Raw genomic sequence first — 23,994 nt, 5'->3', positions numbered from 1 at the left:
GATCCCACAGTGGATATCAAAATCAAGCGATCGGGCTTATAAGTATTACAATGTCCTCTAGATTTAAAATTGGAGTCCCGTTGAAAAACCCCACTGTGCTATACAAAATATACAAGTTTTTTCATTTAATGTAATTGATATTCTTTTATTAAGAAGATGGAAGTTTTATCTTCTTTACATAAATCTATTTATTTGCAGTTTTATGTCAAATCATATTGGCTACATATTGTATTTTCTTTATATATTTTATAAATACAAACTAACAGGATTTAACAATTTTATTAAATGTCAACAGGTACCTTTTAGGAAATAAAGATAGTAATTTTAAATAGAAAAAAATAATTGAGTCGTTAACGGCAAAATGAAAATAAAAAATAACACCTTTTTTTGCGTATTGGTCGTCACCAAAGAGAATAGAATTTATATTAGAGTGTAATTTACATATTTGCGCTATATAACCTTTTGGGCCCTGGAACATAATTTTATAGAAAATCTAAAATTAATATTGAAAGAAAATCAAATTATGAAATAGGCTGGTTTCATAATTGACCAATGATCGTTTTACATAGACTCTATGCCTTTCATTTTACAAACGATGATTTTCCGTTATAACTATAAATCAAATGATGTTTTTTATTCGCCTAATTCATTTTATAAAGTTTATTTAACAGTTTTAAAATTTGAAATTGAGATGGATAGTCTACGGAACATACTGTATTAATGTACTCTACTGCATATAATTTGTGAACATTTACATGATTTGTACACTTTGAACTCCCTTTCAGGCTGAAAGGAACTGACAAAATTCATACCGAGGGATTGTCTAAATTCCACTCTAATATATATTCTATTCTCTTTGGTCGTCACTCAACTTTCATACAGTGATAACAACAAAACTCTGATAAGGGAAGACGACTTCCTATCAGTACTAAAGTATATTTGATGTTGTTTCAAAGCAATTAGTTTTACTAGACTCTTCTTAAACAACTAATTAAGTGAAATGGGTCTGTACACACTTCACAATTGTTGTGTCACATGATCATTTGTCTATTTAAACTATATAACTTTAGGTTAAAAGTCGGCTTCATATGTCAGAGTTTTCTGTTTGTATGTAATATTAATTCATATTCTTTAGAATTTCAGTAGATAAAGGAATTGATTACTTAACTTGTCGTTAACTCTTATTTTATCATTAATTTTACTATTAATGGTGTAAACAGTTGATATATAAAATATTGACTCTTTTCTCTATTGCAAAAATAGGTTCCAAGAATATGGGAACTTTTATATAAAAAAAGTTATTTAAATTGACCAATTCAAAATATTTCTTTTTCAAGTGTTTGCATGCTTTGGACTGGATAGAACAGGAAACACTTTTCATCTAATGGTTCAGGTTAGAAACCAAAATCATCAAATCCATCCATTTATCAACTTTATTCTTCATATTTCTGCCAGATACAAAACGGAACCAATGTGTATGTAAAAGAGGTTGAAGGAAGAGCTCTGTATAGGTTGGATACTCCGGAGAAGGTTCTAGAAACCAGGATGGTTTCATGCACAGAATACAATCTAAACCAAACCCAGGAAAGAGTATTGTTTTAACTCATTTTTTTCTCCAATTTCTCCAATTTAAAGAGAACCATCCCCTTTGACTGATCAGGGACTCAGAACAGGACCCTTTAAACCTTTGACTGATCAAGGATTCAGNCCTTTCAACCTTTGACTGATCAATGATTCAGAACGGGACCCTTTAAACCTTTGACTGATCAAGGATTCGGAGTAGTACCCTTTCAACCTTTGAATGATCAAGGATTCAGAACAGTACCCTTTCAACCTTTGACTGATCAAGGATTCAGAACGGTACCCTTTAAACCTTTGACTGATCAAGGATTCAGAACAGTACCCTTTAAACCTTTGACTGATCAAGGATTCAGAGTAGCACCCTTTAAACCTTTGACTGATATCGGATATATCCCTATTAATCTACTGAAACCCTTTTAATTGCTAAACAGTAAACACTTTGTTTGCAAGCTGTTATATATGAAAGAAATATCTACAATTACTTTCTAAAAGTGACTGAAAATAAAAATTTACTTTTGAATGTTTGAAAACTGAAGACCTAAGTTTAGAAACCGTAGCTAGTAATCCTTAAATTTCCGTACTGCATTTCTCTGTTAACCGTACTGAATTGTTTTGTTTTGAACAGGACGAGAAGAAGAAAGAAAACTACTAGATTGCAGGAAAAATAAACATGAAAGGAAGAAAAACGATAAAGAAGACGGAGAGAGAAGAGGAGAAAGAGAAGGCGAAAGAAAACGTACAGTACATGAAAGGTAATAATCGAAAAAACGAGAGACGGGAGAAGAGAAAAGGAGATTGCAGGAAAAACAAACATGAATGGAAGCAAAAGGATAAAAGAGAAGAAGAGAGAAGGGGAGAAAAAGAGAAGGAGAATGAAAACTACTGTGGGGGGAGACAGGGATGGAAAGTAGAGGGGAAGGAGAAGGGAGGGGGAGAAGGAGGGATGGAAGGAAGGGGGGGGGAGAAGGGAGAAAGGAATGGACATTAGATCGTTCTTATTCTAAAAAGGAATTGAGTCTTTGTCACAATCTAAAGTATTCTAATCCCTATATCTTAGCAACCTAATGGCCTTAACCTTTGATATTTCAAACTTAGATGATTTGATCTAATAGAATGCATAATTTGAAATATCTAAAGTTTACGACATAGTGTTGCAAAGATAAAGGGATTAGAAAATACTCAAATTATTTTGCTTACTTGCGTGGGAATAAATTGGCCTGAAAATGGTATCGGTATCTCTGGATTCAGGCAATTGAGTCTCTCTCTCTATATTGCAACCTTTGATCTTTCAAACTGAGACTATTTGATCTAACAGAATTAATAGTTTTAATCACCTGAAAATGGTCTCGGTATCTCTGGATTCAGGGAATTGAGTCTCTCTCTCTATATTGCAACCTTTGATCTTTCAAACTGAGACTATTTGATCTAACAGAATTAATAGTTTTAATCACCTGAAAATGGTTTCGATATCTCTGGAAAAGTTAAAAACTTGAATTTGTAAAATCTCTAAACAGAACTGACTAATCTAGAAGAGAAGTGAGAAGATGAGTATAGTTGTAAACCTGACTGATCCTGGTTGTTTAAACCTAATCAAGGAGAGAAGAGAACTGTTATTAAACTATTCAATAATAATCCTGGAATATTGGGAATACAAATCCTCTTCACCCTATCCTAAAACCGCAGGTTAACATTTTTCACATTGGTTTGAATACAGAGCATCCCTATCTTGCCATATTATCTCTAAGCTAGATATGTGAAAATACAGAGTCAGAGAGTAGTCAAGGAATTCTATATATTGGCTGCATACTACTTTTTAGTAGAGCCTTTTTAAATTCTAAAACGATTTGATCATTTACTTTTTCTGTAAAGTTCCGAAAATCCTAATTTAGAGCCAAGAACGATAAGATGCGGGATACCCTGTGCTTCCTGAAAACACCAGCCACATATCCTACATATTTTACCAAACTCAATATTCACTATACCACACTACTGTATCACCAGTTTACCACATACTACTGTATATCCACTATACCACACTTCTGTATCACCATTTTACCACATACTACTGTATATCCACTATACCATACTACTGTAAATCCACTATACCACAATACTGTAACACCAGTTTACCACATACTACTATATATCCACTATACCACACTACTGTATATCCAGTTTACCACATATTACTGTATATCCACTGTACCATACTACTGTAAATCCAGTACACAACACACTATTATATATCCAGTACACCACACTGCTTTCATAAATACCACACAATTAGCTGTGTATTTTAATGTAAAGTTTTGTAAACCAGATTCTAAACTTGAGTTCCCTGTATATATTAGACTAACCTGCAATATGATTGATAAACCGAGATAGTTTTAAAAGAAAGCATAGTTTAGTTTATGTCTGTAATGAATGTATCCAGGTGGTATGGATATTCAGTTTAGCTTATGTCTGTTATAAATGTATCCAGGTGGTGTGGATATTCAGTTTAGTTTATGTCTGTTATAAATGTATCCAGGTGGTGTGGATATTCAGTTTAGTTTATGTCTGTTATCAATGTATCCAGGTAGTGTCGATATTCAGTTTAGTTTAAGTCTGTTATAAATGCATCCGGGTAGTGTCGATATTCAGTTTAGTTTATGTCTGTAATAAATGTATCCAGGTGGTGTGGATATTCAGTTTAGTTTATGTCTGTTATCAATGTATCCAGGTAGTGTCGATATTCAGTTTAGTTTATGTCTTTAATAAATGTATCCGGGTAGTGTCGATATTCAGTTTAGTTTATGTCTGTAATAAATGTATCCAGGTGGTGTGGATATTCAGTTTAGTTTATGTCTGTAATAAATGTATCCAGGTGGTGTGGATATTCAGTTTCTCAAAACTTTACAAACCTCTTCTCTTATCTCAGTGGGGAAACCATTTGTAGGCTTGCTAGAGAAGGGACTAGGTGAGTTTCACACCTAAGATTCGGAAATATTTAAAGGGAGTGTTTGCGAAAAGTAAAGGGAGAACCATGGGCTAAACAGCTGGTGTGTACTGCCCTGATCTGCAGTACACTGACCGAAAAAATACCATGGCTACCTGAAATGTGCTTCATAGTCAGGACATTTCATATATAGGATATTTCATAGACAGCACATTTCATATATAGGATATTTAATTGACAGCATATTTCATATATAGGATATTTCATAGACAACACATTTCATATATAGGATATTTCAAAGACAGCACATTTCATATACAGGATATTTCATAGACAACACATTTCATATATAGGATATTTCAAAGACAGCACATTTCATATATAGGATATTTCAAAGACAGCACATTTCATATATAGGATATTTCAAAGACAGCACATTTCATATATAGGATATTTAATTGACAGGATATTTCATATATAGGATATTTCAAAGACAGCACATTTCATATAAAGGATATTTCATAGACAGCACATTTCATATATAGGATATTTCAAAGACAGCACATTTCATATATAGGATATTTCAAAGACAGCACATTTCATATATAGAATATTTCATAGACAGCACATTGCAAAGCGTTCTTAAAATTTTCATTAAATATAGTCCTGGAGAATATGTTTTTATTTTATTTACAAAACTTTATTTAAAAAAACTACATGGTTTCCAAATTTATACGTAAATGAAATCCATCAAAAATCTATTATGCATTTGTCTGATCTGTTAAATCTCCTTCATTGAAATGTCTTTCTATGTAAATTGTCTAATCTGTAAAATGTCAATGTATGAAAATCCATCTAAGAATAGTCCAACACCCATTCTTTGGGTGTGTAAACAAAGGTTATTACTAAGTTCTCTCTTCAAAAACATTAGGTAGAAATGAAATTAATACCAATCGATTCATAATTTTGTAATCGTAAATCTCATTTTTAGGAAACAGTGTAAAAACATTCGACCCAGAATACAAAATATAGATAGAAAACTATTTTTTCTCTCTCATGTTTTTTTATAAATAAATTGTCTCGGCTCTGCAATGTAAATACCATTTACCTCTCTCTTTCACTGCGTCAGTTTTAACAGAAAACCAAGTAAAATTTTCCATTTTACAAAGGAATTCAGTTTTTGCCACAAACTCTGTTTTTCTAACCCCTATATCTTTGTGACCCGATGTCATAGATCTTAGATATTTCAGACTATGATCAAATAGTTGTAGTTTGAAATATCACAGGTTTACACCATCGGGTTGCAAAGATATAGGGATTAGAACATTTGAATTTGTGGCTAAACCTCGATTCCTTTGTACCAGACGGATAATATTAATTTTTTAAGTTGCAATAAAAATCCGCCAGAAAAGTTTTTTTATATTTAAAATCAAAAGTCGAGAAGCAATTTAAAGAAAATTGATCAAATACTCCAGTCCAAAAAAGTAATGAGCGTGAATTTATTTCTAAGAAGACTACCCGGCCTGTTACCCCTAGCATATTTTGATATTTTTCATCCAGTTATTGAGAAAGAAAGGAATTAGGTCTTTGCGACAAACTAAAATGTTGTTGTTCCTTTATATTTGCAGAAAGATACTGATATTGATATTTTCAAGGTAAAGGCAAGGAAAGTTAATTGCCGTTGCGTATACTCTGCGTACATATGGAAACCAGTTCTCGCTGGGCGGAATTTGTAAACAAGAATAGATGCATCAGTGTTCGTTTCGTATTTGAGGAGGTTAAAAGCATAAAATTTTGATAATTTCAATAATTCACATAATAGTTTCTTATGACCAGAATATTTCATTGATATTTTATGTGAAAGATGGATCCCATGTTAGGCTTCGACACCAGTTTTGTGTTTACATTACCGCCCAGACAGAACAATGCAGTACATAAGATGCGTACACCTCTGAAATAACTTTCCTTGCATTATAACCTTGGATAATTCAAACTTGGATTCTTTGATCTAACAAAATTAATAGTTTGAATATCTAAGGTCTACGACAAATTGGGTTGCAAACATAAAGAGATAGGAAAATCAGATTTTGTGGCTAATTTTGTTAATCAAAGGAAGTTAAAAAATATCGTCAACCAAAAAATTACAAAATATATTTAAAGGAATCGAGTTTTTGCCACAGACTCAAAAGTTCTAATCCCTATATCTTTACAATCTTATGACGTATTTTAAACTTAGATGTGATCCAACAGAATTCATAGTTTGAAATATCCAAGGTTTATTACACTGTGTTGTGAAGCTAGATATAGGGATTAAAAAATTAGAGTTTGTGGCAAAGACTCAATTCCTTTAGATTTAGTATGATTAATTGAACTTAGTGTTTTTATACACTTTTTATATAAACTTTCAATCCTTTTCAAACTTCCGTCATTAATATTAATATGCATAGTGTGGCACACTTGTGACTTAGTGGGTTGTTGGGCGATTTATCTTCAATCATTAAATTTATGCAAACTGGGAAATTTTCCATAATTATCATTTTTTATACATTTAAAATAATTACAGGGACACAGGGAAAATGTTTTATTTATCTATGTATGTAAAAATGTATGCTCTTAATATTTGTTTTTTTAATGTTTAGAAATTAAATTAAATCTAAAATATCTAATATATATTTCTGAAATTTCAATTGAATTTTAGAAATGAACTCGAAGCTGAGTATACAACGGAAACCAGGGTTGAAAGGTTTAAAACAATCTCCGTCCGATTATTTGTCAGTATCCTGTCCTTCAGCCTGTATCCACACCCGGAGTAAGGACGGGATTCATCTCAACAACAAAGGAATCCGAAACAAAGTATTTAGAAAATGAAAATATAAAAACTAAATTTTTGAAATTAGACTGAATCTAGTTCTCCGGACTCTGGAATATATTGTGTTGTATATTTCGGAATAAATTCAACTTTACTACATCTAAACTTCTCTTATTCTTCTTAAACGTGGAGGCTGTAAACCCTTTAGAATACAGAGAACAATGAATTATTATATCAGACCCGGAGATAAAAGAGAATCAACGAAGATTTTCTGCATTGTCTTTGTGCAATAAATTGCTTTAAAGTGCTTTGTTGTCCTTTTATATAAACCATTGCAGTATTATCCATGTCATTGAGTGTCTTGACTGAAAGGCCCTGCACACTACTTAAAATAACCAATAATCAAAAAAATATGCTTCTTTAAATTGATGGAATCTTTTTGTGTTGTGGCTTGTCTGTCTGATTGAATCCAATAAACGGCAAAACGGCTGAGTCGATCGGACCCAAATTGAAGAATCTGACCCATTCGTAATTGAAGAATGTTGCTAGAAAAAAAAGAAATGAAATTTTTTTCTCAATGAATATACAGAAAAATCTACTGTCAGGATGCCCAAAGAAAAAATGACTACTTGAAAATTGTAACTGGAAAAAGAGACATAATCTAGCTAATGCATAAAAATAAATAAAAGAAGAAAAAATAATATCTAAAATGTTTTGAATAACCTTCTTCTGGGCTTTATTGTATCTGTCTGATGTGCATATACTCTATTGTTTTGAATCTCTAAGGATATCCGTCCATTGACATTCATCTCACTATAGAGGAAGATGCATACAGCCAGGACGTTTATTCGCTCCGGGAGGGAAGAACAACTGTGAGGAAGGAAAATCTACATTGTGACAATACTCCGGATTACAGGGGATTAGAAAATAGTTTCTGTGATATAGAAACCAATTTCTGGGATGAGAGATATATCAGGTACTTACACACTACAATCACAATTCAAGATTTGTATTTCAATTTGTTCCCGAAAAGTTCAATGCGTTCTGACTGTGGAGTAGTTGTTTACTTAGATCAGGGACAAGAATTAATGAATTTGAGATAGGTCTAGAGACGGTTCAACCACGTATTTTGAATCAGTGATTCAGTATTTGTCCGAGCTTCGTATAGAACTAAACTACACGGCAGCACTACAGATAAATATTTAAATCGGCAGAAATATTTCCCTGGTGGGGGCTTAAAACTTTTTTCTTCCCAGGCCAGCACCTGAAATCCCCTCTAGATCTAAATTGGAAGTATAGGTAGTAGGTAATTTTGACCACGTTTCATTTCTAATCGTGCATCATCAATGCTAAGTCGGCATTTTTCGAGCCGGTCAAGTCGGCCCAGTTCGTTTTATGCAACAAATGTAGCATGGCAAGATCAGAGTGAACGATTTTAACTTAACTTACTTAAGTAATGTTCGCAATTTTCATTTCTTCTCTTCTTCGACCCAAATTTAATATTTTAATCTAAGTTATATTTCCAGTGAAAATTTAATTCCCAGCCGTGCTGGGTTTTATGATGCATTAACATAATATAATATTTAGTAATTACATTTGCTGCCAGTCCGTGGGTTCTTCCGTTCTAGGAACCCTTCCCTGTAGGAACCAGAGCCTGGATATCTGCTGGGGATCCTGGGGTACCTGGAGCAGTTGCCAGCAGTCCTGGATCCAGGTTAACTTTAAATATTTTTACTTGCGACAGTGTAAATAAAAAATATGTTATTATCTGATTGGAATTTTAAAAATGTGTAAATAAGAAATCTAATTTTGATGTTTTTTCAATAAAATCTCTGGAGAAGACAGAAATTGTTTCTATAATGTGACTTAGCAACTTAATAACGCCTGATGTATTTAATGTTACAAATGAATGTGAAGGCATGGTCTTGATTTTGTATATAAGGAACTAAAGAACTTTTTTAAAATAACTTTCAAGTAACATTTTATTTTAAAAAAAGTGAAAAGGATTTGATTTTTTGCCACAAACTCTGATTTCCCAATTCCTATAACTTTGCAACCCATTTTACAAGACCTTTGATATTTCGAACTATTCATTCTGTTAGATCAAATAGTCTAAGTTTGAAATATCAGAAGGTTACACCATAAGGTTGCAAAGATATAGGGGTTAGAAAAAGCGAGTTTGTGGAAATAACTCAATTCCTTTGTATAATGTTATTACTTATAACAGGGTGAACAGATCCGACTGGTCCGGACCAGGTTTCGTTTAGCACGGAGCGGAGAGGAATGCGTCCTTGCGGATATATTCAACCAGGACTGTTTTACAGGGGATATTTTGGGACCATGCTCATCAAACCTTTCCCGAACCATGCTTCATCCCTGTTAAATCTTTTAATATAACTTGTTTGTAAAATGAATTATGAATTCTAAGAAAATACCCAGGAAAATATCTAAATGTAAGGAAAGGAACTTTCATTTTCCAATACCTATATCTTTGTAATCTTTGACGTTTTTGGGCTGCTGAAGAACTAGTTTATGCGTAACAACAATAATAAAGATTGTAAACAATAACACAAATTATTAACAAACATCTGGCATTTCTGGCGTTAGATGAAGATTCACCGGATACTAACTCATGTTTGTTTACATTAGATCGGCTGCCTTTGTTATTGTTGTTACGCAAAAACTAGTTCTTCAGCTATTCAAAAACGTTACAGCAAAGTGTACGGAAACCCTATCGCCCCCTCCTTCTATTCAATTCTCCTTGTTTTTTACAATCTTTTAATATACAGGGTGCGCAGTAAAGATTGCAACTTTAAAACAATTATACGCATTAAACCCAGTTTAGACATCTGATTTAATTGATTTTACGTATATTCAATGTTTGGGATTATAGATTGAATATATTTCATCAAATTTAACCTTCTTCAACCTCAAGAACGTCCTCTACTGGACCTCTAAACTCAGTACACATAGTACACAACCAGTCCTAATCCAACCCAATCCATCCCAGAAGACAGTAGTAGTGATCTTCAACTAAATTGATCGTTCTGAATACCTTCCATGTACCTCATCTTGAATTTGAGTAAAAAAAATTAAAAACCAAGACATTTGGGTCTGGGTAGCAATGGGTTCTATTCCCCAGAGACCAAAATAGCCAACCCGTTATCAGAGAAACAGTTGAAATATTTGTGTGAGGAAGACCAAGACATAGCTATAGGAGCAATTTTTGATTTCAAAATTTTCTGGAACACCTAGCTATTGACGGTTTCCTTGTTTCAACAAAAATACAGAGCAGGTTTCTTGCACCCACTCCCACTGCGGCTAGGACCATAAGTGAGGTAGAATTTTTTGTCCTTTCTGTTCACCATGCACCTGTAAGTTTATCTATATGCTGAATAAACCGAAAGTGTCGAGAATATTTTGACTTTTCAACATTTGATTTTTTTAGCCAAATTAATCCTTTTCTTTGGTCAACAAGATTTCAGCAGGTTTGAAATCTTATTGCAGAAGGTCAGACGCTGCTTTTGCGTAAACGTCTGTAAATAGAAAAAAAACCTTTTGCTACATGTTTAAGCTTAGAAACCGTTAACAAGTTTCCATCATTACTACCCATACTGTTTATTTACATTTCAGCCTTTATCTGAGAAACGATAATGGATATATCTTAACAACCTTCCACCGCAGCTTAATTTTGTAAAGAGAATAAAGTGTATTTTATTGCAGCTCACATAAGCAAAGGCAAACGCGTTGCCAAAATTTGTCAAAATTCAAGAATGAAAAATGATGGGCTCTATCCATAGAGAATAGAATATATAGAGAGGAATTTACTAGAAAAAGTGTAAAACGGCCATTTTGTTGTACTGTTTCCATACTGCAGGTGTACTTCACATATTTATGCTATATAACCTGTTGGGCCCTGGAATATCATTTTATAGAAAATCTAAAATTATTGTTAAAAGAAAACCAAATTATGAAATAGGCTGGTTTCATAATTGACCAATGATCATTTCACATAGACTCTATGCCTTTCACTTTACAAACGATGATTTTCGTTAATACTTTTAATTCAATGATGTTTTTTATTCACCTAATTCATTATAAAGTTTATTTAACAGCTTTAAAAATTTCGAAATTGAAATGAATAGTCTAGGGAACATACTGTATTAATGTACTCTACTGCATATAATTTGTGAACATTTACATGATTTGTACACTTTGAACTCCCTTTCAGGCTGAAAGGGACTGAAAAAATTCATACCGAGAGATTCTTTTAAATCCTCTCTATATATTCTATTCTCTGTGGCTCTATCATGTTTTAAGGAGCTCAGATGTCAATCGTAAACTTAAAATTTTCAATTTCTTTAATTTTCAACTTTTTGGCCTAAAGAGTCCAAATTACAATTTGTGAAACTATTCTTATTGAATGATTTATATAAATTGTAGACTATTGTATTGATCAAACAAATTATTAAATATTATGTTTGTACACTACATACACTGTACATCTGTACAGTGTGCATACACTCTCAAGAAAATAAAACTTTAAAACTGTTCCATGCATCTGCAATAAAATAATTTTCTGTATTCAACTTAACATTCTTTTAATTATAAATATAAATATATTATAAAAATGTCGTTTATTCAGCCATATTTTTTAAATTACAAATTCTTGTAATTTTTTAAAGACAATTGGAAGGCGGAGATATTTAATATTTTTCCTTTTGATCTTGGTTTTGAAAGAGTCTAAGGTCGTCAATAAAATTCATTGTTTGAGAGTGGCCCTGTATAATTAATCTGGCGATCATGTACTTCTGCTCAAAACATTGTATATTTCTGTCATGAAATCCTTTTGTTGTACCAGCACAACATCCCATCATAAGAATATCCTAGTAACACTAGTATCTGTATTTTGTTTTAATATGCGAATTAATGTAATGAAAAGATCAACATGAAAAAAAGAAATTATATATTAAACAGAAACCGAAAGGCGTTTCTTATCTTATTTTAAGAAGCTCTTATATTAATTACATATAGTGCATACATTAAAGGAACAAAGGACAATAAACACAAATCCTTAAATGTATACCCTGAGCTGGAAATACTTTAGTGGATAATCTTAATCCTGTTCGCAACATCTTGATATCCACTGTGGATAGTTTTGTTTTCTGCTTTATTTTATCTGCAAAATTTCCCGGCTTCTGATTGCTGTTCGATTTTGCAAATGGCATCGTGATTGGCTGAATTTTAGACACTGAATATCCAATAAAGATTGAATAAAGGAATTGAGACACAAACTCTGCTTTATAGACCATATATCTTTGGATTCCAATGTCGTAGACCTTAGATATTTCAAACTATGAATTCTGTTAGATCAAATAATATAAGTTTCAAATATCAAAGATTTACGACATTGGGTTCCAGAGCTATAGGGATTATAAATTCAGAGTTTGTAGCAAAGACTCAATTCCTTTGCAAATTAAAAAATAGAAGAGATCAAGCACTATTCTCAATATCCACTGTAAAAGAGATTCCAGCTTGGAGCTGGGAACTTTTTGTTAGATATTCTTAATCCCAATCGCTTGATCTCTATATTTATTTCGGGCACTTTATATTTAAGAATCAATGCGTAATCTCTTCTATTCAGTTATTCCTCCAAGGAACGATTACCGTTCGGGATTTCAAGTAAAGAATTAGTCAATCTGCAGATTAACAAAGGCTCAAGATTTGAGGATTGATCTCGATATCTACAATACAAAAGTTCACACTTATGAACAGATTTTTTAATTGTAGAATGAGCATATTCTAATCAAATCCCCGCTTTCATACCAGCAGTCGTCTTTACAAACTCACTTTTCCTGCTGACGTTCTGTTTTTGGCTTTGTCTTTGAAAAAATCCGTTTTTGTCTATCTTTGAAACGTTCTGTTTTTTTTTGTCTATCTTTAAGACAATCTGTTTTTGTCTATCTTTGAAACATCTATTTTTGAAACAATCTGTTTTTGTCCATCTTTGAAACGTTCGTTTTTTTGTCTATCTTTGAAAGAATTTCAACAAAGATTTCAAATTAAAAAGAATGAGTTGAGAAAGTAACCACCTCATTTGTATATTTACTTAATAGGAATTTCAATCTAAATATCGTGATATATATCGTTTATATCAATTTAATATTAATTTTAAATCCTTAGCAAATCTAAAGCGTTAATTTAATGATTTGTAAGTGAGAAACGATGTAAAAAGTACATCCCTGTACTATATCAAGTAAACTATCAGAAGATGTTTATATTAGGTTTTATGTTTAGAGTTTTCAGTCCTAGTTTAGCCTCAGCTTTTATATCCTAGGATATATCCAAGGAATTTAGCAGACAGGATTCTACATTTTCAGCTTCAAGGACAGGACTGTTTTGAATTTTGAATGTGACATGGTTTAGTATGGCAAGCACTAGTCGAAGTTCCAGGCACGCGCGTTGACTATGGAGTCTCAAAAATCGTCCAACACGTGGCAGAAAAAGAAATCCTGTGCCGAAACGGTTTTATTAAGGTTCAAGGTTAAACTACAAATATGTTGTAGATCAGTATTATGGAAGTCATATCCTTTTTTTTTATCAATTTCTATTTGGGTTAAATCTGGTTTTTAGGGTTTCAGTTCATTGTCATTTAAATCTTTGATTTTAGAGGACTTTTAACATCCTGTGTGTCTCAGTATTCTCAGTCTCAGCCTTGTAAAGAAATTTGGACTCTCTCTGACAAGAGCAAGGAATTATTGCATTTTCTTAATATCTAATGCAAATTTATAGGTTTTGAATGACATACATTTGTTTTTATGCAGAATCATTATGTTTCTATTCCGCAATACCCTTGTGCTCATTTTACCTATTGGAGTCCAGGCAAGTTTGCTACAAACAGAAGAGTGAGCATAAACTCTTTCTTCGGCTCACCTCAATTGTCACTGATTGTTTATCATATATATATTTCAGGTAGATAGTTTAAACAGGGGTCAACCCTGAACTGAAAACACTGAAATCAGTCCATGGTTATGTTAATTACATACAACAACAAAATTGCTAGCCTTAAATAATAACTTTTCTCCATGTTAAAAAACATTTAAATTTATATAAATTAAAAGTTCACTTACAATATTGATTTTTCCGGAGGTTTGTAGTAATAACTTGATCACTGATCATTGATCACAAGCATCGTATTCTAAATAAGTAACTGTGTTTGATCTAGAGGAGGAGCGTTATATCAGGGATACAGTATCAGGATGTAGCTAATCCTGTTCACGGTCCTGCCGTCGGAGGTATCGGAGGGGAGCAGGACAACCAAGTCAGGGTCGTCGGAGATCTGATATAAGTAGAGATGGAGGTGCTCTAGGCACCCCGGACTAACCAGAGTGAAAAGCATTCGGTTTCTTTTATTTGAAATCAAACGTGTTTTGGTCTATAGTTTAAAAATCTTTTTTGTTATACTTTTTCGTTCAAAATGTTTATGCCGACAAAAAAATATTTTTAAAAACGCTAACAAATTATGTATAAAGGGTCAACTTGTGATCGAAAGTCACAGCTTTCTAAAATATTGACAGAGCCGTTAAATCCACGTGTAGGATACTATCAGAGGTAGCATAGAACTATAGCTCAGACTAAGCGTCCAGAGACTGCAGGAACACTCGGACTTAGTTGACATTGGAGTCTTGTATACGTAGAGAACTCAATCCAAGCGTCCAGAGATACAGGAACACTTAGATTCCGTTGAGATCGGAGTCTTGTATACGTAGGTTTTTTATCATGACCTACCCAAGACTCAGGGTGTCGAGATTAGTAGGTGAGAGGAGGGGAGAGCATCTTCATCCTGGAGACCAAGGATGCAGATAAGATTAGCTCCGCGATGCAGCGAAGGTTAAAGCTCTCGAGATCAACAGGAACTCAGAGCCAGCCTAGCATAAGAGTTGTTGAAGTGGTTGTGAGAGTTTAGGATATTTTTCAAGCTCAACATTGAATATTTATAATAAATTAGCTGGTTCAGTGCAAGGAGACGAGCACAGTAGTTTATAGGACGATATCACAATTATCAACAAATCTACACACATTATATAAACCATCCGTTAGAAAAGGTTGAGCAACATTGTGTAGAAAGCTTTCATGTGAATATTTAGATCACGGAGGGTTTAAAAACCTGGAGAAAGAGAAACGAAAGCAGGTGGTCTGAAAGACAAGACCAATTCTTTAAAAGGAAGTGGCTAGACTTTTTGGCACAATTAAACATAGTTTCAAGTATCGGCTAGACTTTTAAGCATTTATAAAATTAATTTGCAGTCTTTAAAGTCATTTTCCATCATTTTTTCAATCATAAAATCATTCTCAAATTCAAGATATAAAATAGGCCTTTAAAATGTTTATACGTTAAACTCTAAGATTATATAAAACATTTTGGACATTAAAAGTAATTGTAGATTCGATGTATTTGTAGAGATTTATACAAGAGTAATTGTAGATTCGATGTATTTGTAGAGATTTATAGAAGAGTAATTGTAGATTCGATGTATTTGTACAGATTTATAGGATTAGTAGATTGAAAATAGAATTTCTCTGTAGGACGATCTTGAGAACATTTTGAGTATGAACACCCTGAACACATCATCTACATATATACATATATACATACATATATATGATGCGTATAGACGGCCAAACGCCTGGACCGATTGGGCTGACATTTTTTGTGGACACTTAAAACTTAAAAAAAGTTTTTTTTTTCCACGGGCAACGCCGGGCCCTTCATCTAGTAGTTTATTAAGATCCTCAGATCTTGCAACCCTATATATAGTCTTATATTTGAATATATTTGAAGCAACTGGGTGTCAAAGTAAACATGGAAATTAAATAACGATTTTGAATCGCCTTCGATCTCCGCGGCATTCAATTGTAAATCTGGTAATTCTAGTAACAAACTCAAAAACAAGCCGTTGTCCTTAATTCTGAGATTTTTAAAGTGTGGTCTGCTTGTTTTGTACCTTTAAAACTGAGATAATATGTCTTTTTAAAGTTTATAATTAAATTTCATCGAAAATATCTAAATGTTCCATTATTTTGTTCAGGATAAACAAGGACGGTGGACCACATTTAAAAATCGCAGAAATTGTTCAGTCATCTATTCAAAAGAACGACGATTTAATGTCGTCATTGAATTCCCAAGTTCCTCATGACACTCTGAACTATGCAGATGGTAGAATATAAAGATTCGTATTTCTCCCTTTAAAGTTTACATATTCTACTGGATCGAGGTTTGCATAACAATAGAATTATCAACAGAAGGAAACTCTCAACTGATAAGAAAGTAACAAAGTTAGAGAACATAGATTGCATTTTGTATAAAGGGAAAAGTGTTGGATTTTAATCTTACATGAAAAATCATATTTAAGATTTCTGAGAAGGAAACAAGGCCATTTTAAAGTAAAATACAAAGTTACACTTATCTTCACCTTTTTGTGTTTGTTGTCTATTCTAAACCAATAGAAATAGCATAGCGGTAACATCTATCTTTCTATCTATCTCATTATCCAATTAGAGTTATGAATCCTTCAAAGTTACACTTATCTTTACTTTTTTATTTTGGTTTCCTGAATTTAATAAAATTTGAAAATTTAAAAAACTGGTGTTAAAAAGTTTACATCTCTAACAAAAGTCAGGACAACATCAATAAGTTGATTATTATTTAGGACCAGCTGAAGGACCCGGCGTTGCCCGTGGAAATTTTTTTTTTAAAAAAAACATTAAAAAATATTAAAATAAAAATAGATTTTGTTTTTTTTTAGCCTGAGACACCCCCGGCTACCCATTAGTGTCCACAAAAAAATTCAGCCCATTCGGTCCAGCCGTTTGGCCCGCTATAGGCAACATATATATGAATGTCTTGTTTTATTACATAGTTTAGTTAGGTAGAAACACTTTTCCAATATCTGGAGAAACCTACAAATCTGATGCGGACATTTTTTTCACTTTAACTGAAGCGATTTGTATGCTGTTGGTACTTTTTTGCCCTTCAAGGTCAAAATTCGGCAGAAAATATAAAAAAATAAAAACGGTCGTGTTGTATTTAATACAATCACCTGTCATATAATATATTTGGTCAATTGTCTTCTTGCGAAACATTTCAATATGTTTCCTTTCTTGTCTAATGTCTTATTTATTATACTTTATAGACCCAACATTGCTCAGTTTCCACTCTATTACAAAGAAAAGAATTGAATAGCTGTGAGGAGGAGGGAGAGGGGGGGAGGGTATCTCATTTCCGACTGAAGAGTTTTACAAATAAATGACACGTTCTTTATTTTTGGAAGTTCAATTTGAATTCGGAATAAGATTTGCCAATTTATTTAGTTGCATACGATCTAGGATACGAATACATCCTTTTATTTTCAATATTGAATAAATTATCTTTTTTTTCAGTAGACAATTTAGAGCTTACAATTTAGTCGGTAAAAGTCAAGGAAATAAGCCACTGAATGTAAATGACATAAGCCAGTGAAAGTCAATAACATTGGTCATTGAAAGTCTAAAAAGTCAAAAGGTCACTGAATTTCAATAAAAATAGTCAATTATAGCAGTCGAAAAAATTTACAACTGAAAATGAATAAATAGATTGACTATGATTAAAATTTTCTAAAAAATAATAGTCTTTCCTAGAACTTATGAACTCCTAACCCCAGTGTTTCAGAAAAATAATAAATATTTGACTTTTAAAGTTTTCCGAGGAAAGAAACTCATTAATAATTCCTCTCCCTTATTTATTATTCAGACATCTTTCCCATTTCAGAAATTGTGTTTCTAAAAATCAACTGCAGAACCATTATACACCATTATACATACTTGGAAATATGGATGGAAGGACTGAACTGCCTAAAAATATGGATAGAGGGACTGAACTGCCTAAAAATATGGATGGAGGGACTGAACTGCCTAAAAAAATGGATGGAGGGACTGAACTGCCTAAAAATATGGATGGAGGGACTGGAATACCCAAAGATGGGAACGAAGGAACTGAATTGAATATGGATGAAAAGTCTGAACTACCCAAACACAGGGATGGAAGGACTGGATATACCAAAGATATGGATGGAGGGACTGGACAAACCAAAGATATGAATGGAGATAATGGACTAACCAAAGACATGGATGGATGGACTGCTCTAAATAAAGATAAAGATGAAGGGACTGGACCTACCGAAGATATAGATGTATGGCCTGCAACAACCAAAGATATGGATGGAGGAACTGGACAAACCAAAAATATATATGTATGGCCTGCAACAACCAAAGATATGGATGGAGGAACTGGACAAACCAAAAATATATATGTATGGCCTGCAACAACCAAAGATATGGATGGAGGAACTGGACTAGCCAAATATGTGGATAGAGTACAGGGAGATAGGGATGAGGTAAAAACACCGAATACTACATCAAACTCAACAAAAATAGAATTTAAAGAGCCCAAACCCCCGGTCTCTGCATCTGCTGAACTTGATCCTACTAACACAGTAATTATCAAGATTGAAACTGAAGAGACAGTTAATGAGGCTGACACATTACCTGTTGTGAACCTCATTTATAAAATTGAAACTGAAGATTCACAAGAAAATAGATTTAAAGATAAAATGTCCAAATCTGACTCAGAGTATTACAAAACTCTTGCAAAGACGGATATAGGATTAGGTCAGGTTCTAGAGAAAGGAAGAACTTTACTCTACTATCTGCTAAAAAATGTGAATAATGGAGATATCTTGGCGCTGAGTAAACTAAACTCAGCAATCGAGATTGAAGAGAATGAGGATGATCTAGATGATCCTGAGATCTTGATTGACCACTCCGGTCTAGTGGATGAGAGGTTCAACACAAACAACATTTTGAAAGATCTTCTGGATATACCGAGATCAAAAACAGTCAGAATTCTCAAGCACCCAGTCATGGAAACCTTTATAAAAACAAGATGGAGGAAAACCAAATGGATCTTCATTACAACTTTCCTACTTTACCTTACTTTTCTAATCCTCTTCTCAACCTTTCTTGGAATGATGTTCTTTCGAACCTCTCATCAAACCACGCATAAATTGGATGCTTTGAAGTTCCGACAACAGTGTCCAAACTTCCAATCGGAGAAAAAGAATCCTCTCTCTAAATTCCGACTCGCTCTTCCCGAGGGTCAGAAGGGAGCTCTTTACAACGTGGTAGAGAAGGTCATCTCCAGCAGGATTGGTTCCAGGAAAAGAGATCATCTTCGAACCTTCGACGGATGCAGGAATGCCGCGTTCCCTGATATACCTCTCTGCAGTGTTGAAATTATGTTAACCATTGTACTGATTGTATTAATGATAGAGGAGACCTGGGAATGTTTAGCTCTGGGTCTCCGCTACTTCACAGAGCTAGAGAGTTGGATCAAGATTCTAGTCTTCAGCTTTGCCGCAATATCCTTGTCTTATGAAACTGAAATTGAAATTTTAAAAATATTTTCCTCTTCAGGGATTTGTATGTCATGGTTAGAGCTAATATTTATGATTGGAAGATATCCGTTTCTAGGAGGCAGGTTCAGCATCATGTTTTATTCAATCTCGAAGAGAATTGTGCAGAGTGCGCTCGCCTTCTTTATCATGGTCGTCGCCTTCGGCTTCGCATTCTTTATTATCAACTTCGGAAGCGATAATGAGCAGTTTGAAAATCCTGGCAAGGCCTTGCTCAAGATATTTGTCATGGTTCTCGGAGAGTTTGAGTTTGATAATTTGTACGAGGGAACCTACTCCTCCGACTCTACTCTTATCTTCTCCATGCTCCTACTGATAGGACTGATGGTGGCGGGATCTGTGATCATGTTGAACCTGATTGTAGCGTTCATCATCACTGATGTATCCAACCTGATGCAGACATCCTGGGAGCAGGTTGTGATTAACCAGGTAAATATCTGTCATAACTGTTTAAAACCATTTTAAGTGAAAAGGTCAAAACTTCCTCGAAGTTGTCAAATATTTCTTTCCCCCTCCCCCGGAAAGGTTATGCTGAACTTTATCCTCCCCCAATCTAACCTAGGATGTAATAAACCGTAGAAATCATTCCTATTTCAGCCTTAATCTAATTTTAGGTAAATGTTCACTCGTAAAAAAAATCCCCGAGAAAAAAATACTTTTTGGAATTCGACGCTTTAGAAAATTGAGTTCTTTAAAACCGCCAACCGCTGCTAAATAAAAGACAACAAATCAATGGTACTTTTAACTATTGAAAAAAAATAATTTTCTTAAAAATCTGACAAAAATTTGAAGTTTCGATCCTTTAACTTAAATATTTGTTTATTAGCAAGTATTCATAATTATCAAGTTTTCTCTAACTTTGCTATAAATGACTTCCATTAAACAAATGACAGTCTTGCATTTCAGAACTAAAAGTTTAAGCATAAATTATTCTAAAACCATAAACTTTTACTTCATTATACAAGTAACAATTTATGTAAATATTTTTACGAGCGAGTAAAATTTACTATACTATACTATTAGAGTGCATCTTCTATTTCCACTTTAAATTGTGGCTCTATCTGTGAGCATCTTCTCTTTGTGAAATATAAAAAATACCAAAAAAAAAAGCGGATTTAATATTTTTTTTCGTGAATTTTCAAAATTTTACAAAAAACAAAAACTTTTGGACAAAATTTTTAGTAATTTGGAGCGTCCATAAACCTTCCCTAGGGTCATGTGAGGTCCCAAACGAAGGACCCGACCGGTTCATCCGTTTATTGGATACAAACAGACAGACAGACAAGCAAAGTATATATTTAGAATAGAATAGAATTCTTTTTAGTAGTTTTATCTGCGAGCATTTTTCGTCATAGATTTGATTATATGAACCTAAAAATGGTCACAGATTTTCCCATTTTTATGGTTAATTTATTTACAAACAAAACTTTAAAAAATATTTTTTTTTGAACGACATTCTTGAATTACAACCTTTCCTGAGACTTCCATTCAAAAGTTTAGTTTCGGGTCTAAATTCCTTAGTCTAAACTTTTACGTTCAAAATTAACTCTGACTTGGCGAGTTTTGCGGTTCTCTTATTTGAAGTCCAATTTAAATTCAGGGTAAAATAACTAAGATACATACATAATATAACAAATACAGTCCAATTTACAAGAAAAAAATAGTTATGCGAAAAAAAACTTGCTGCTTTTAAAGGAGGAAAATGGCACTGAAAACTCCGGTTCATTTCAAGAGTACAAAGCCGACTTTAATCAGCTAAAGCAAACTATATACTACAAATAAAGACTTTTTAAGGCACCACGACACAGTAGGCCAAATAAATAATCCCCTTCTCGTGAAAATTGTGTGATGGGGTTCATAGTAAATTGGCTTAATGAATTGAGCCAATGGCCTCCAATTTACCGTATCTATAAATGTCCGTGTTTGTATGTCTGATCTTAACTCATAAACCCCTTGATCGCTTTGCCTAAAATTTTTATTGGGGAACTCGCTAGTACCACGGAAATGTTCTTTGCCTAGTTTAAAAAATGGCACAGTTCTCCAGGCAAAGCTGGGTTCCTAAGCTAGTGTATGCATAATATACTAAAATTCCAAAATAATGCTTATTATCTGAATTCCTAGAATACACTGGTCAACTATTTAAAGGATTCTACCCAACTATTAAATTGCTACTCTACTCTCAAACTTGGATAAAACTACTTTAATTAAAAGTAAAGTTCAACTCTAAGCAAATCTTCGGCCCTCGCACAGAACTGTTTGAAAAACAAAGTATTTAACTCTTATAAGATACTAGCTGAAGGGCCCGGCGTTGCCCGGGGAAAAAATATTTAAAATTTCAGCCCAATCGTACCAGCCGTTTGGCCGGCTATACGCAACTATACATACGAATGTCTTGTTTTATTACAAGACATTATTTTGGGCGTAAAATATTAATTGTGGCAGCGATAGGAAAAATAGAATTTAGTCTCAAAAAGCAAGGACTTTGTAACAATGAGAGACCTTAAAAAACTAAATGAATGTCGTACCAAATCTTGTTTGATTAAAAATAAAATTTATGATTTCCATGAGTATTTTCTATTTCTAACATATCTCTGCAAAAATGGTCAAGTAAAAACTTTAATGTTGTGAATATCAGGATCAAACATTGATTTTAGCATATGCAAATCTACGCATTAATCAAATACCTCTTCAATACCCCAACAGGGATGACTTTTATTGAGAAAACAGCATTTATCGTGTCAAATTCAAAAGTGCACAATGCACATATTGGATATTGAGATCAAGCATTCAAGATTAACAGTATTCATACAAACGTTGAAATATCAAGTAATTGAAAACGAACAGGGGATACGATCAGTAAACATTTGTTAGTAAACAATGAAGCCCGGCCAATCCTACCTTATCCTGCCCAGAAAAATAGTAACCGCACATAGATCTAGACTGATATAAAAGTTTTTAAGCTTGGACTGATTTTGAAGTGTCACAACGCCTTGGTCTTTTTTTACCTTACAACTTGACTTTTACTTTTTTATAGCCCTGGACATGTGTATTTTAGAACTATAAAGCTTTTGTTGTTAGTTTTTTTTCTTGGAATTTTTTTTATAGATCTCTAAAAAAAAAAAAAAAACACTACACACATTGGTATTCAATAAATTACAACATTTGTATGCTACAGACAGAAGATTTGATTTTATGCCACAAACTCAAATTTTTAAATTCCTATATCTTTGCAACCTTTAATTTCAAATTTTCGGACTAATTAATCTAAAATTTAAAGTTTGAAATATCAGAGGTCTACAACATTGGGTTGCAAAGATTAGGGATTAGTAAATCAGAGTGTGTGTGGCAAAATCTAAATTTCTTTAATAAAGCTGTGACATCAGAATTTGTAAATATTTCTCTACTCTTGTTTAAATTCCTGGGCTGCTAAATATATATATATATATAACAAATATTTGTTTAAGGCTAATCATGCAATAAAGAGCGATGCATTAATTAAAATGGTTTCGAGGCTTATGATGAGATTACAGCCGGCACAGCAGAGGTAAATAAACAAAAATTGAAAACATAAAATTATCATTTTTTTAATGCCTTTCACACAGATTCAGACTGACATAAGAAATTAAATCAAATTATAAGACTGGGTCAACTTTAGAGTGTTGCAATGCCTTGGCTTTTGATTTTACCTCACGAACTCAATTTTACATTTTGTAACTAGAGACATGTACATACATTTTAGAACTAGAGACATGTACATTGTACATACATTTTAGAACTAGAGACATGTACAATGTACATACATTTTAGAACTAGAGACATGTACAATGTACATACATTTTGTAACTAAAGACTTGTNTCTTCCTCAGGAATCTACCTGGAGAATTGATAACTAGAATCTGTACTCACACCTGCTGTAACTGTAATCTGAAAAGATTGCATCCTTCAGTAACTTCCGCCATCATGGATATTATTAAACAAAGAAAAACGGTGAACTACAAATAAAGTGAAATACAACGACGACTAGGTTCATTTATCATTGTACGCCCAATACTCAATTCTTTTTTGTCATTTGAATTTATATGTTTATGGTATGAAAAAGTTATTTGTGTAAAATAAAGTTTGCCCGTAAATAATTGTTTAAAAAAAAGAAAAAAGGA

At 33.1% G+C, this 23,994-nt stretch overlaps 2 protein-coding genes and 1 long non-coding RNA gene across 3 annotated transcripts; all 3 read left to right on the top strand.

Moving 5' to 3' along the window:
• The first annotated feature begins 3,077 nt into the window (after positions 1-3,077).
• On the top strand, positions 3,078-7,387 carry LOC111696368 (uncharacterized). Its single transcript, XM_023465960.1, has 3 exons — positions 3,078-3,264; positions 4,448-4,540; positions 7,218-7,387. Exons 1-3 carry the CDS (start codon positions 3,126-3,128, stop codon positions 7,385-7,387), a joined length of 402 nt encoding a protein of 133 aa, XP_023321728.1. The 5' UTR covers positions 3,078-3,125.
• Positions 7,388-8,118: 731 nt separating this feature from the next.
• Positions 8,119-9,991, top strand: LOC111696383 (uncharacterized). The gene is made up of 3 exons (XR_002764074.1): positions 8,119-8,304; positions 8,916-9,042; positions 9,556-9,991. It is a non-coding gene; the product is annotated as an uncharacterized LOC111696383 (long non-coding RNA).
• A 7,388-nt stretch (positions 9,992-17,379) lies between these two features.
• On the top strand, positions 17,380-23,550 carry LOC111696382 (uncharacterized). Its single transcript, XM_023465975.1, has 2 exons — positions 17,380-20,266; positions 23,302-23,550. The coding sequence occupies exons 1-2, from the start codon at positions 18,197-18,199 to the stop codon at positions 23,383-23,385; spliced, it is 2,154 nt and encodes a 717-aa protein (XP_023321743.1). The 5' UTR covers positions 17,380-18,196; the 3' UTR covers positions 23,386-23,550.
• Positions 23,551-23,994: the final 444 nt, after the last annotated feature.

This window comes from Eurytemora carolleeae, unplaced genomic scaffold (genome assembly GCF_000591075.1).
Source record: "Eurytemora carolleeae unplaced genomic scaffold, Eaff_2.0 scaffold28, whole genome shotgun sequence".
In the NCBI taxonomy this organism is placed as follows: Eukaryota; Metazoa; Arthropoda; class Copepoda; order Calanoida; family Temoridae; genus Eurytemora; species Eurytemora carolleeae.
Note: the sequence above shows the minus strand (reverse complement) of the source record. Positions and strands in the feature narration are given on the sequence as shown.

Coding starts and splice junctions, on each gene's coding strand:
- LOC111696368 (XM_023465960.1), top strand. CDS start 3,126: ATGAGTATAGTTGTAAACCTGACTGATCCTGGTTGTTTAAACCTAATC. Junction 3,265..4,447: donor ACCCTATCCTAAAACCGCAG/GTTAACATTTTT, acceptor AAATGTATCCAG/GTGGTGTGGATATTCAGTTT. Junction 4,541..7,217: donor CTTGCTAGAGAAGGGACTAG/GTGAGTTTCACA, acceptor ATTGAATTTTAG/AAATGAACTCGAAGCTGAGT.
- LOC111696382 (XM_023465975.1), top strand. CDS start 18,197: ATGGATGGAAGGACTGAACTGCCTAAAAATATGGATAGAGGGACTGAA. Junction 20,267..23,301: donor AGCAGGTTGTGATTAACCAG/GTAAATATCTGT, acceptor TATTTGTTTAAG/GCTAATCATGCAATAAAGAG.